At 39.5% G+C, this 15,260-nt stretch overlaps 1 protein-coding gene across 3 annotated transcripts in view; it reads right to left on the minus strand.

Moving 5' to 3' along the window:
• Positions 1-14,999, minus strand: part of FYB1 (FYN binding protein 1) — a 56,324-nt gene extending 41,325 nt beyond the window's left edge. The window contains exon 1 of one of the 3 annotated variants that reach the window (XM_066181084.1): positions 14,913-14,999. In XM_066181084.1, coding sequence (XP_066037181.1) covers positions 14,913-14,915 — 3 coding nt within the window. In that variant the 5' untranslated portion in view covers positions 14,916-14,999. Of the gene's footprint in view, positions 1-963; positions 1,069-14,912 lie in introns of those variants that run through there. The other 2 variants (XM_066181087.1, XM_066181085.1) reach the window with 2 other exon arrangements.
• Between the last annotated feature and the right edge of the window lie 261 nt (positions 15,000-15,260).

Below are 15,260 nucleotides of genomic sequence, written 5' to 3' on the forward strand. Positions count from 1 at the left end.
TCTTAATGGATTTTTTGGCACCTGTTTAAGTGAAAATAAGAACTATCAACCACTGGCAACTTGGTCTTCAACAACAGAAGTCTGGTGGCTGCAATTTTGCCGTCAAGAATTTGTATCTGATATAAAGAGACTAGTTCATATCCATTTCTGAAAAATTACTGCATTTTTGCAACATGGTTTTACTTAAACAAAAGATTTCATGATACTTAATAACTTTCTTCTAAAAATTATGTTTCTCATGTGCCTTCCAATACCCTTTATCAATTATTTCTTCCAGATTAATGTAAATTTTCTCATGATCTGCCCAGAAATGAAATAGATTTCTTTTCACTCAGAACCCTATTTATATACAGTGTAGACAGTCACTGTCTTATGAATGTCTTATTTGTCTGGTTATACCACTAAAGTGACTGCTCCAAGTCTCAAGGAAGAAAAATTTGAATTCCTGTCACTGCAAAGTTCCTACCATTATTCTGAGCATTTCAGGATCCCATATGATTTTAAAGAAATTTTGTGCCATTTTAAGACATTGAGTAGCATTTTGACTCATACATAGAAAGGAAAATACTTTCCATGAACAACTACAAACAAAATACATACACTGACATCTCAGTCCAGAGTATGGTATATTAATTGATACCCTACCAATAATTTAACAAACAGCAAGTAATGCAAAGGGGATAGCTAAAAAAATAATTGCCTTCGAGTGATACCATTTAGCTATCATTCCAAATGCAAAGGTAACTTAAATTATGACCACTTTTAGTAAAATTTCAGAGAACCACAAAACTCTGAGAGAGAAAAGTCCATTTTTTCAGCATAGCATATTTTCAGCTCCTATACTAAGTAAAATCTAAAACTAGATTTTCAGTCAATTAAGGTATATTCAATATCTTGTACTGATTCTATTTCTTCTGGAACTTTCCGCACTTATTTTTAAGACAAATGTGTACAACAGTTTACCTTAGTATCCCAAAGCTCTCCAGTATTTTGATACAAGCAGAAAAACTGGCTCCCTCAATGCGACAGTCCAGGGGTGTATCAACTTAACGGCCCGGTCTATTTGCTAAAGTGGAGTTCTGCTTCTTACAGAGGTTATTTCTTGCTTCTCACAAGATACACTTGTGGGTTTCATTATCATGAACAGTAACTGCTCTCCACAGGATATTAGGCAAGAAATGCTGGAGGAAAAGGGAACTAAAGTGTGTTCAGACTGGTTGGCTGCCTCCATCAGCAGTGAACACCATGTGATACCCAAAAGTATTGCATTTAACCCATATTGCATAGCCCTGTGAGGCTGCCTCAGTGCATACAAGCCTGAGCCTTTACAGAATAGCTCCTAATGAAACATGTGGTAATTACAGGCAAAAAGGGTGGACTGGCTACAGGTCCTGTGCCCGGCTAACACTGAGAGCCCTGCATACATGGCCCACTCTCAGGCATTAGCTAGCATGTTACTTTGCTGCCTCACAATTTGCAGTGGGATCTTGACGTTCTGCTGGCCGTTTTTTTTAAAACTTCTGTTATGTGGAGATATTTTTAAAAAACACCTATGATCATACATTTCTTCTGTCCCTCTGCCTGTGTGTTCGACTTTGAAGGATGATGTAGGATAGAAAAGCCAATACTGAGTAAATAAGCTTCACAAGAAATTCTAAACTTGTGTTTGTGCTGAAAGTACATTAAAACCACAAAGACGGAACCCTCTACAAAATAAAGCTCAGTCAGTTTGCTGGAGCAGAGCATGGGGAGGAGATTGCAGAAGAAAAGCTGTGGGTCTTTGAGCTTAATTAAAAGTTATCTGAATCTTCCTTATGGTCTACCTTTTTCCTTCTGCACAAAATTCTTAGTATTTTTTGAAATATTTTGGGGTGTTAAAGTAAAGCATAGAAAGTGCTCGATATTTCTAGCTTAATTTCACACAAACTTATAGCTTAGCTACTTCAGAAGTTTATTAGGGTGCTGATGGAGCTGATTTGAGTTAGAAACACTGCTGCATGCCAATGATAACTGATTTTTTTGTAATACAACATAGTGGAAGAAATGCAGTTTTTTATGCTATCCATTCAGGTAAACACTATTTTATTTATAAAATAGTATCTATTTGTTAAAAGAAACAATCATCACAGTTGATAATTCATTTATTATTAATACTATGGCAGATTAGAATTTGTGACTTGCTGTTGTAAGTGAGGCAGCCCTCATGACTGTTTTAAGATGCTAACTGTAGCATACAGTCATTTTGTGTGGGTAAACACCTCTGGAAGGGTTTGCTTGCAGTATCAGCTCTAGACAAATCATGCAGTGATCAAAGAACTAGCTTATCTTCATAGCTCTGAATGCTGGGCAGTTCCTGTTGTCTTCTCTTTCATCCAATACACACAAATAAGTGCATCCCTAACTGACAGAAAACTGATGAGAATATAAATTGCAACAAACACAATAAAAATAAGTTTACGCTGTGAAATTTCTGTGAAACTTGCCCATCTGCAATATCCACCATGTGCCTCATTTTACATTTGCACATGCAATAGCTTCCTGAAATCTCTCTGGGGTTGTTTCTGCTTATTTCTGTGAAGATTTTGAGTTATATAGGGAAATTAGCTATTTGTAGGTGAAGGAAGAATCTGAATAAATTAATATTTTATGGAACAGGACCTGCATGCCTGAAAGCAGTGTGAAGTTATTTTGCCTTTTTCACTTTTCACAGAACCAGCAGCAGCAACGAAATCAGTAGTTCATATTCAGGCAAGGATACTAATAATGATAATGCCTTCTCATGTATGCACATGCCTTTATATTCTCTGTATAGACCAAACCCAGCATCTAAATTCCAGCACACTAGCAGTGTTACTGCTCCTATGTGGAAATGTTATGACTGCAGCCGTAAAAATAATTTTTTATCAGAGCATTTATTAAGATGTTTCCACATAACTTTGGGAAAAGTGGCTACTTAGGAATTAAGTTTCTCAAAAATTAAGGAAAGAAGAAAGGAAAGAAAAAGAATCAGAACCCATGTCCATTCAGGAGTGTGGTCATCAGGCCACGGGAGGTAATCCTCCCCCTCTACTTGGCTACAGTGAGGCCACATCTGGAGTGCTGTGTCCAGTTCTGGGCTACACAGTACAAGAAAGAAAAGTATATAATGGAGAGGGCTCAGCAAAGATCAGAATGATGATTTAGGATCTGGAGCATCCCTCTTATGAGGAGAGACTGTGGGAGCTGGGTGTATTTAGTCTGGAGAAGAAAAGACTAAGAAGAGATATTGTTAACGTATAAAAATATCTCAGAGGTGGGTGCCCAGCAAATGGTGACAGGCTCTTTCCAGTGGTAACCAGAGACAGGACAAGGAGCAATGTCCATAAACTAAAACACAAGAAGTTCAACCTCAGTGTGAGTAGGAACTTCTTTCAATTGAGGGTGGCAGAGCACTGAACACCTCCAAAACAGTCATGGAGTCTCCCTCTCTGGAGATACTCAAAACCCATCTGGACATGTTCTTGTGTAACCTCATCAGCAGGGTTGGACTGGAGTCTCCAGAGTTCCCTTCCAACCCTAATGATTCTGTGATTTTATGAGTCTCTGTGTAATGCTAGCTCATCTTTTTAAGATACTTTTTTTTTGTCTACTGATGTTCTTTGCCCCAAAATGGTTTGAAAAGCCAGGCACTTCCATCTGAACATCTCTTGCTTTCCAATTCAATGGTCACAAAGAATATCCTAGTTAGGATTTTGTCACTTCCACAGCTGTGTCAACACTATTGTTCAAGTTGCTGTAAACTGAAGGGACATGATACAAAAAACAAAACCAAACCAAAACCAAACACACCAAAACAAACGCCCCACACATAAAAACCCCCAAAACAACAACAACAACAACCCCCCAAAAACCAAAAAACCACCAAAACACCTTTATCTTTTGACATTGTTTTTAACCTGCTTCATTTTACTAACTGTAAGTGTATTATATGACCCCAAGTAAGGAGAGACTGCATAACAGTTAGTCATGAGGGAGGGTGGGAGAAGAAAAAGGTAAAGATGACAGGCTGGGGCAGCTAATCTTTAAACCATGTGTATATAGGGGGAGACAAGGCTGGGGGGTAGTACGTGGGAGAACACCTTTGGAAAAGTACATTAATATCATTAAAGCAGTTTGAAAATCTCCTTCCTAGAGTCAGAATAGTGTTGCTCTGTTATATACAAGACACGCAAATATGTGGAGCACTGAGCAAGAGAAAGTCAACATTTGCAGCATTTTTCGCTGAAACTTTGCTTCCTGCCTTTTCCTCCTCTCTCTCACAGGGCTTTTGCCTGGTTTTTTGCTACTGAACAGGTTATACTTCTGTAAAAAGTAGTCTATGCAGCAGTGAGGGAAGATGTTGGAAAATTCTTTTAACTTTAGCACATTATTGTATGATCCCTGTATTCATGGTTAATGCTTAGTTTTGTACCATACAGTGCCTAGTACAAATACCAGAGATTAATGTGGCTTTGTGTTAACTCCCTACATCTGTGACTAATAAGTCCTGTGCCAGCTAATGCTTCCTTGTTTATTTCTATCAGTGATTAATATGTGCTATCTGATATCTTAGTCTTGAGAACAAGGATTCTGTGTCAGAGGTAAGAATGATAAGAGAAGTTCATTATGACCTGACACTCTCAAGGAGAAAAGTTTCGTCAGAAGATCTGCAACCACATCCAAATAAGTAAACTGAAACAATTGGCATATATACATGTATTCAGGAAATATGATGAATGTGTATTAGCTTCAGGAATACAATCTGGTCTGTTAGGTTACTGAACAGAGAAGAGGAGAATTCCCCATGCAGCCAGTGTTGCAAATAATGTTTTTCTTCAACAAGTTGGTCGGAGAGTTTATTTCCTGGTTTTCGATGACATGGGGGCAGACCTGGCATGGGAGCAGAAATAACATATTTTTCAATAATCTCTTGTGCATACTTGTACTGAAAGTTTCAGACTACCTGATTTCATGCTGCTTCTGGGGTAACGTTTTGAGTACATAAACTTCATTACAGGGCAAGGCAAAGAGCCAGCAGTCCTGCTCCACAATGCCGTGCCACTCCCCAGTGTCAGAGTTCTTGGCTGAAGTGCCATCTTGCCATGGCAGTGATCCCATTACAGCATCACTTTGGAAATTACCTGATTTTCAGAATAAACTTGATATTCCTGAGCACTGGCAGAAGCTTCTGCCTGCAATTGCTGCAGCGCACTACGAGAACCAACATTTCAGGGTAGGGTCAGTCTGTGTTATCTTTGTGTCTGCAGACAGAGCTACACTTCCTCAAAAACTTGCTGCTGCATTTCCATCACATTCTCATTTGAAGGCAGATTTAGTGTTTCTGACAGAAGTTTGGTCATGAGCAAATTAACAGCATTTCCTTGCGTCTACATGCAGTGTCATGCTTACGGGAACAATATGGCTTTCCAGATGCTGTTTGGGGACTACTGACATGCAGGATTCCCTGGAAGCTCCTCAACTCAGTGTTATGGCTCTTTTAAATTGTTGTTATTCAATATCTATAATCTTATGACCATTGCCTATTATTAATATATTTATACTTGGCTGAACAAGGAGTGCAGAAATCTGTTTCTTCTGTTTATATTTTTCTATACTAGAGACAGGCAGGACTGACAAATTCAAGAAAGAAGTCAAAGAATACTGGCAGTGTCCTTGCTCCTGGCTATGTCTTGTGAAGGGCACATTTTTGTCACGAAGGAAACCCCAGCACAGTCCAGGGCATCACAATCAAGTGTGTGTTAAGATCCCGATTTTCTGCTGGAGTGTATGTACTGTAATAAATCACAGTTCTTCCTGGGGACAGGTGAAGCTGATGCAAACCATTTGCTGTACAAGAAAAATCTTTCATGCAAAAAACCAAAAGTCTCTCCTTCTTGTGACTTGAGGAGTGCTGAAATATCAAGCAATTTTTATTTTAACACAAAGCTCATATTCAGGCATTAGCTGTCATGTTCGACAAGGGATTCACCTGCACCCCCTTCCATGCCTGTCCCTGCGCTGACCCCCAGTGCCCACTGCCGTGTCTCAGGCTCCTCCCTGCCCCTTTTGCTGCCGAGCTCACCCACACGGGGGCTCAGATTAGGTGGCTTTTGAACGAGGCTTTTTGCCCTGCATGCTGCGTGGGTTCTGCTCACGTCAGCACTCCCGTGTTCTGTCGGCCTGCGATCAGCAGCAGGAGCTCAGGACGAGTTGAAAACTGCCGCAGCATAAAACACTCTAGACAGGCCAAATGGGAGCACCAGGCTTTTGCTAAACTTTCCACAGGGAAACCCTGTGGAAGGAAGGCAGAGAGTTCACTATGAGGTGAAGAGCCCTGAGGAATGCAGGCACAGTCCCGTGAAACAGGGGTTGAGGGGGCTCACAGTGTGTGCCGCAGCACCATTGCCGCTCACACCCCACAGCTCTGCCTCTCTGAGGGCCACCGCTCATCACCAGCGGTAGCGTGGTTGGACGATTTAATGAGCTAAATTGCAGGTGATGTGAGTGTGGCCGTGATGGCTGAGTTTGCAGCAACCAACTACTATTCTGAGGCAAGGGGGATGTGGGGAGGACCTGGTGGCCATCTCGGTAAGGCACGCCAGCGCTCAGACACTGGCAGGCAAGCAGACTCGCTGGCTGTGAAGTCGCTAGAAGCTGCGTATGAGAGGAAATCAGAAGAGATTGGGGTGAGAGGGAGGGTGGAGGAGCAGGGCAAGGCTACCGGGAGCTGTGCACGAGCAGTTTGTGTGGGGAAAGGACCTCTGGCAACTGGGGAGGGTCTGCCCTGGTGATGTTTTGCTCCCTCAGCCCCCCTTCTCCGTGCCCTTCAGGAATGGCTGTGCCTGTGCCCTGCCTTCCCGCACCATCCGCTTACCGAGCCCTGACTCTATGCCTCTCTGCCCGGGCTCGGGCTGTCCCGGAGGGACAGGGGCTGGATGGAGCCGGTGCAGGCCTGAGACCGCAGAGGCGGCGATGGCAGCAGCTGCTCCGGGGAGAGAAGGGAGGGAGCCTGAGCTGCGGGAAGCACACACTGGGACGTCAGAGAGGAAGGGAAACTTTCTCAAGGAAGAAATTGCTTCAGTTTTCACCCTATGTACCCTCATGTGAATGGCTAGGCTATTATCAGCTGGTCTGGCTTCCCCTTCGGCATTCCCCCCAGCTGCTGATACCATCAGGAAGTGGCAAAGCAACAGGGACAGCTTTAGCAAGACACTCCTGACTTCCCTTCTCTTCAACGTGTCCCTCCCTGCCTCCGCCTGGAAAGCAAAAAGGTGTGCAAAAACCCCATGCAAATACCTCACCAGGAGTTGTGTAATCCCTGCGGGAGGGAGACAGGGACATCCCATGCTTTCATACACAAATGTAGCTATCTCCTTTCCTGCCCTTGCATGTATTAAATATGCATCAGCTCTTGAAGTCTCACCCGCTTTTAGTGCAGAGGAGCAAAACAGAAACTTGTATTTCCTAAAAAGCATCCAAGCTGCAGGCAAGGTCGTGTTCTGAGCTGTTTGGCCTTCTGCACCACCTTAATGGGGCAGAGAGGACTTGCAGCTGACATCTGTGTCTCTTCAGGTATCACCTAGCTCAGGTATCTTAGGCTTTCTGTGGGAAGTGGGTAATAAAGAGCCTTCACCCTTCAAGGTATCCTCCTTAAACTTTAAATAAAAGGTTTTGGATGAGAGCAATAAAGTCTCTGTTAAATGTCAGATGATTTCTTTACAACAGCTCTTCCATCTTTTCATTTTAAGAAGTGGAAGATCAGACCTACATTTGTTAGCTATTCCCCAGTTCCTATTAGAGGGGTCATGCTTCTTTGGCTTTTAAAAGATATTTGCTTCAAATCTCCAGATTTTCATGGTCAAGTTCAATTAGTCAAAAAAACCCTAGAAAACTTTAGAAAAGGGTGAGCTTTAATGAATGCAGATTTATACCTTTGTGTGTTTTATGTGCTCCCAAGAATTTTATGTATTTTGTGTTACCTGTCACAAGTGAGGCTAAATTTGAACACATCTGAAAAAGAAAGTTAAGGCTCAAATTAAATTCTCAGTTGCCAGTAACATATCACCACTCTGCTTCTGTATCCTTTCCTAGTGTTTCCTGTGGTAATTAGCCTTGTTTATTAGAACTACATCTAATACTTTGAGAGTCATCTCTCGTGGGCTGAAATTTTAATTTTATAGTCGTCATGTATGCTTTATTGCAATTATTTTATATTCTAAATCAAGAAGGGGGAAGGGGAAGCCTTAAAAAAAAAAAAAAAAAAAAAAAAAAAAAAGACAATGATGTGTCCTAAATAAAAACTACAAAGAGAATGCTCCCATATCATAAGCCTTTCAAAACACAAAGTAACTTCAAAAACAGTTTTAATCAAAGACAAAAAAGTTTAAAAATGAAAACACAGTTTAATCCAAACATCTTTAAGAAGAATGTTTCAGGAAAAATTTCCTAAGTCCTTCTGCTTAGTATTTGTTTAATGCCTGACATCTTTTCTGTGCCCCTATCCTTTATGCCTTTAAAAAACTTTGACTATCCATGATCCCTTTTCTTTAGCAGCTAGTTGCAGGCTGGTCACAGAGCCTTCTGGCTTTAAAGTAACTGGTTAGCCTGTGATATAAATCCATAAACAAAAGAAAGGAGAAGGTGAGGATGCATCCACCTGTGCCTCTGGCAATCACAGCAGAAAACCAGGTTCAATTTTCCATCTGCTAAGAGTCAGAGAGTGTACACAAACCCCATACTCTGAAGCCTTGCTGGTATACTAAAAGTTTCTTTCACAAAGAACATTTCTTCTTTCCTATCTTACTCTCCCGTCTCTTTCCAAGACTTTCCTCTCTTCTGCTAACCTCACTTTTCCCCATTTTATCCAGTATTTGGAATCTGCTACCTTGGAAATGAGAGGTAAGCGAACTGTGTGTCCCCTCTTCCATCATACGCCTGCCCTGCGGTCAGATGAGCCTCACCTTCAGCCATGCACAGAAGGGAGCCCTCTCACGCAGCGCTCTCTCTGTACAAATATCACCTGCTTGTTTCTAACCGGGTGCTTTTCCCGGGTGCTGGCACAACAGGGACCTCTAATGGAGGAGCCTCTCCTGCTACAAACCGTAACCTTCCAGCGTCATTTAGGTAGGGAGGGAGCAAGGGTAGAGAATCTGATGGGCTCTAAATTGTACCAGCATTTGATTTCCATTATTGTTCAAAGAAAAATAAAAGGGGGGGGGGGGGGGAGCCTACCAAAAAAATCCCCAAAAAACAAAACAAACCAAAACAACCCTTAGAACTCCAACAACAACAAAAGTAAACTAATTGGGATTTTTTTTGCATTGTTACCAGTGCCCTTTTCCACTCCTTTGCCTCTCACTCTCTGCGTGCATCTCTGAGATGAGTATGACACACTTCCATTAGACATTTGAAAACAGCAATAAAGTCTCTGCTTTGTCCACTTCTCTTAGCTTCTTGTCTGTCATGTGTCCTACTGTGCTCCCTACTGTGAGCACAGGGAATTGAGGTACTGCTGTTTTGTTTGCTCAGTGCCTGCCTGTGGCCTTGCCTAAGAGGCAGAGAAACGGTGGCTGCTTTCCCAACTTTAATCATGCAAATTTAGTTACTTTCGAAGTCTGTTATTTGCACTATTACAGGCACTTGAACCTGCTGTTTAGACAATTTGTGTGAAGGAGAAGAGGAAATTCAGCAGTGTCTCCTTCAGTTTTGCTGCTGCCTCAGAGAAGTTACAGGCCATGACCAATGGGGCAGAATATACCAGCTTTTTTGCTCCAGATGCTAAATTGTATGGAGAAAAAAAAAATCCATTTTTTTGTTATTCAAGATCGCACTGCCAACCTTTTCCTGAGCACAGGCTAGATTGAAAGGTAAGGTGAGTCTGCTGAGCATTCATGTAAGATTGGGCCATTGGGTAGATCAGCAATTGAACAGAATATTTTTATTGTGGAGCATAGGACAGCTGCTTGGCTGTAATGGAGAGAAGAGCAGCAGGAAGCAGAAATGCAGCAGTGGTCAGCTTGGAGAGGACCATACTGTTAATTCTTGTCAGCTATTGCATAAATTTGAGCTGAACAACTTTTCTTACAGGATGATGAAAAGAGATTTGATAAAAAACTCACATCATGTCAGGAATATACTTGAATCTCTGGAAACTTAGGTGTGGAATATTGAATTAAAGACTGTGATCCAAAGGAGAATAAGATAAGACCACAGAAATCATAGAAACAGGACTGCTGGGGAATAAATACTTGAAGATATAAAAGGCATTGACAAAAGGATTTTGAAAATAGTTTAAAAATTACTAAGAGATGGAGAAGATCAAAGGCTGTACATAAATTGATGCTTTGAGAGCCTTTTTCGAAGAGAAGTAAGTGAGAGCCTGGAGACATGATTTCTGGAAGTTTTTCTTCTCCAAAGATAAGAAAACAGGTGTCCCTATGACTCACCTTCAGAATCAAAATGCAAATGTCCTATGGAGTTTCGAGAGGAATTGTGGTATTGTAAAGGTTGTGACCCTTCTCTAAATCTTAGCCAAACAAGTGACTAATGGGAAGAAAAGCTGTTAGAGATTCATCAGCAGAAGTGAAAGGAACACCCAGCCATAGCTGCAAATACAAAATGCATAAGATCCTCTGATCCCCATTTCATTGTTTGAAAATATAAACTCCATAAAATTATTAAATCATTTCGCCTATAATTATGGACTGAATTTGGCAAATTTCTTTCTTATCCCATTTTTAAATGTACAATAAATTCATTTTTATGACTTTTCAATATCATCCAGTGAGGATATTGCAAGTTAGAGAGACCATTGTTCACAATTTCAGTGCTGAAACATAGGTGTGGCTTTGTTTTTGTATGTTTCTGTGAAATTTTTCCATTTTTATTTTCTGTGTACTTCACCTTTTACATAGAGGGATGTGGCCAAAGGCAGGTGCTCCTTTTGAATTCCCAGCAGGTCCTTAATCCTAGCATGTTGATTCAGGTGTAGATGATTTACTGATAAACACTAAAACTACTCCTGTAAGTAAAAATTTAAAAGTGCATCTTTAAATATCCTCGTGTTATCTGCATTATGCTCTCTGGAGATGTTAACAATATCACATGATATGTTCTGTATCATCGTCACATTTACTTTTGTTTTTATGCATATGATTTATCTTTGCCTAATTTACATACCTAACACATTTTCCTATATTAGCTTTCCCTCCTCCTCCCTCCTCCCTATTCCCCACAAATATGAAAAACCTTAACAAATGAAGATCACATGAAGGGTATTGTCCTTTATTTCAGAGGTGTCTGGAAATGTATTTTTTGTCAAAGTTGCAAAGTACAGCGGTAGAGAAGGCTGTAATGCATTCAACATCTTTAAAATAGGCTGAAATATTTTAAATTTATATATATATATTTAAATAGGCTGCCTGATTTTAGGGTGAATGGTCTGGTGGATGTAGTAGGAGTCCTGGCTTGCCAATGGTTTTCCTTAGCCATGTGATGAGGCTCTGAAGGTAGCTTCAGGACCCTAGAGGATAACTTGGATGCGGGTATTTGTGAGGCTCTGAGTGCAGCTTGTCCCTCGGTGCCAATAGGGAGAACTGTGCATACACAGAGCAGAGCTGTCCTTGAGTGCTGCAGGTAATCTATCTGCTGCTTGTCTGGCTTTACCATTACTATGCTTTTCCTACTTTCTTAAACAGTGAGTAAAAAAAGTGTTTTTGGATTTAATTGGGGCAGATACTAGTTTTCTAGAAGTTTGGAAAGTAGCATAATTATCTACTTCATATGCTCCAGTTAAGCTTGACAAACAGAAAACATGTGAATGTTTAACAAAACCAGTAGTATCCTGAACAATTTATTCATCTTACCCCTGAGAGCTGTATTTTGCACAAATCAGTTTCAAAAGTCTGCTGAGTTCCCAGTTGTGCAAGATCTGCTGGTCTTCTGCATCAGAAGTCCAGTGATCTTAGTGATTTTTGCAGGCAGGTAGAAGTCCCTTCACACAGAGTTCCTGGGAGATGGTTCCTTCTGAATATGTTTAGTCATTCAGCCCATTTTATAACCAACATATAATTGTCTGTAATATAATGTATTTTTGTACAGTATCTGTAGGATTTATTTTTTCTTTAAACAAAGACTAAATCCAAATAGATCAATCAAGTTCCTTGGCTGGCCTTATTTCCATCAGAATATTTATTACTGAATTCACGTATCTGTAAAGTTTTTTCTTCTTAGAGTATATCTGAGAATTACCAGTATCGCTGCAAAAAAATGGACATGTTTAGGGATATTTCTCTACACCAGGAATCAATGCAGCCTGTACTGGCTTGAAATCAAAGGAAAATGCAACATTTTCCTTTGTGTTAATAAGCTTCAGTATCACCTGTCTGAAGCTATTAGTGTAATTCTGGTATTTTTTCATCTGATGTTATATCCTAGCGTTTTGGTCCAAAGTTTCCTCTGTGGTGATGTTCAGAAGTGAAATAGTGAATTTTATATTTTGGTCCTCATTTGGATTTCATTGGTCTTCATTTCTGGATTCTGCAGGCCTAACTTTCTTCCCTACATCTCTTTCTGTATGGACTAAAACCAGATTATACCCAATCTCATGTTCGAAAGGTTCATTGACTGTTTTGTTGTTGTTGTTGTTGTTGTTTGTTGTTGGTTGTTGGTTTTTTGTTGTTGTTTTGTTTTTGTTTTTTGGGGATTTTTTTTGGTAAGAATATTTTTTTTTTCACAAGTTTGTTTTCTGGTGTAAAACTGCCTGCCACAAATCAAACATTCCTAGAGAGCTCCTCACTCAAGTTTTTTTTGTTACCTATTTTTCTTGCCTCCTATTTTTTTTTCTTTTTTTTTACCCTTCTCATATTGCTGTAATATAAATTTTCCATCTGTGCCATCAAAACAAAGAGCAAAAAATGTCATTTCCTTCCTTGGTGAAGCTTTTGGGTTGCCTGTGATGCGAGATCAAAACACTTCCTTCCCTATAGTTTTATATAGCATTGTCAAGAAAACAGACTAAAGGAATAAATTCATGGTTGCATTGCTTTGAATTGTCATTCATATTTGGATTGAGGGAAAACAACCTGGAAATTTGAAAAGATTTAATCAAAATAGTGAAACTGTAAATTTTTGCATATTTTCAAGCTGTATTTGACAACAACAGAAATTCAGTGATCAACTCATCCATATTTTTTTCTAAACAAACCTGTTTGTGTAAGCAGCTAGACACTTGAATCATGCCAGAATAGTGACTATGTGCTTGCTGTGCAAATTTTAATGTAGGATTTTTGTCCTAGGGTGACTATGATGCTTGTCTCCCGCACTGTCTGTTCTGTGTGTGCTGTGTGTTCTGTACCTTTAAGACTGGTTCTGAGAGTGGAGCAGGGAAAGAAGAAGCGTGCAGTTTGTTTTGAAAAACAGTGTTCACTCTTCTGCATTTTTTCTTTTTCCTCGGGACTATGTGTGTTCGTCGGATGCATGGACAGCAGCCAGAGAGATTTTTTTTTTTTCCTTTTAGTTAGCCTAGCTAGCTGAGGCAAAGAAACTTCCTAGACTGGCTTTTTTCCTTTTTCTTGGAACTGTTTGTTTCTGCTCTGGACTGAAAAACCCAGAGGAGCACCGGGATCTTGCGCCAGGGCAAATATAAAGATTCCATACATTTTTGGCCTCCTCTAGTACAAGTTAAACAATCCCTGTGTCAGCTGGAAATCAGCAGTCAACAGCACAGCAAAATGCTACTTTGGTAGTCCTTATTCAGATCATGTTTATCCATATGTAAATCTAAAGTAAGTCAAGTGACTCTAATTATTGGTGTAAACAAATGTAATGTTTTGACCTTCAGTACTTTATTCTAACAGTGAGATTACAACAGAAAAAAACAAAGTAAAATTACCTAGTTTATATTTTAAAACCAAAAATTATCTCTTATGTATACACTTCCCTTAGGATTCAGGAGTAATTCAATCATAGTGTAAAGCAGAGACAAATTCAACCAGAACACTCAGAACTTTGTGAAGCATTTTTAAGTGAGAACCACATTCTTTTTTCAATCTATTTCACATTACCATTTTTCAAGTGACACCTGCAATAGGCAACCTTTTTCACCTCTAAATATCACAAGGCAACTTTTTTCCTTTGAAACAGGATTGACAGCTTCAAGTAAATACTTTTTAAGTAGTACTGCATCCAGGGAGGATGATTGTTTGGACATAGGTACCGTGATAAATGTATCCAGGCTACCTCAGGAGTTCTAAATTATTTTCAAGAGCAAAGATGGCCTGAAAAGTAATCCAGATTTCTTACTTTTCAACATTTATCTGTAAAATCACTAATCTTGAAATTATCAGTTTGATTTATTAATAAAATAATTATTAAAAGATACATATAGAGTTTAAAGAAACTGACTTTATAAGGTAAAAAATTCTATCAGTTTGCTAAACACATACTACACTACACTCCCCATCCAACTATACTGAAGATACACAGATAAATTCCCTTATCTTTTTAGTTAAAAAATTCTGCTGAATAAAAATAAGATATTAGAATTGTATTTTAAAAATCTAGTTAGAAGGTGTGACCCCTTTCCATTTCTTGGTTAGTGTCACACTGACATTTGACTGCAGAATTCCTCTGGGTACACAACTGGTTTATCAATTTGGACTTAAAAGAAGTTGCTTTCCTTAATTTTGAATGCCATAATCAGTAAATCATATACAATCCAGTTCAGATGATGAAGGACCTAAAAAAATTAAAAAGTTTCCTCATGCCCTCAAAAGAGGAAAGCCAGATTAATTTGAAAACTGTTAGAAATAAAGTTTTACAGTCCCATCAACAGCAGTTTTAGTGCTAATGCATACATGTAGTAAAAAGTATATGAAAGTAAGTTCTGCACTTACCATAATTTCAGTTTTTCTGACTCCACAGGCCTGCTAAAGAGTATGCACTGTAACAGAGAGATTGTAAGATGTTTTTTGTCCTTCACTGTGAGTGCTTTTTTTACAGGGTGTATGTGGTTTATCCAGGCTTCCCAAGAAAAGATATTAGCAGTATTCTTGTTTTGCACATTATCAGAGACCTAGTGGAATTTTAAACAGTATTTGTTTTGGTTACATTGCACTGCTGTGAAGGATGAATAGGTTTTATTCTTTTATTTAATTACTCCCAAGATTTTCATGAAAACCTGATGATAAAATTATATAGTTATTTTTTTCAGTAATCTTTGACTGAATTAAAAAGGCAAATGT

The sequence above is a fragment of the Chamaea fasciata genome, unplaced genomic scaffold (genome assembly GCF_029207755.1).
Source record: "Chamaea fasciata isolate MVZ Bird 193981 ecotype frontalis unplaced genomic scaffold, bChaFas1.0.hap1 SCAF_4, whole genome shotgun sequence".
In the NCBI taxonomy this organism is placed as follows: domain Eukaryota; kingdom Metazoa; phylum Chordata; class Aves; order Passeriformes; family Sylviidae; genus Chamaea; species Chamaea fasciata.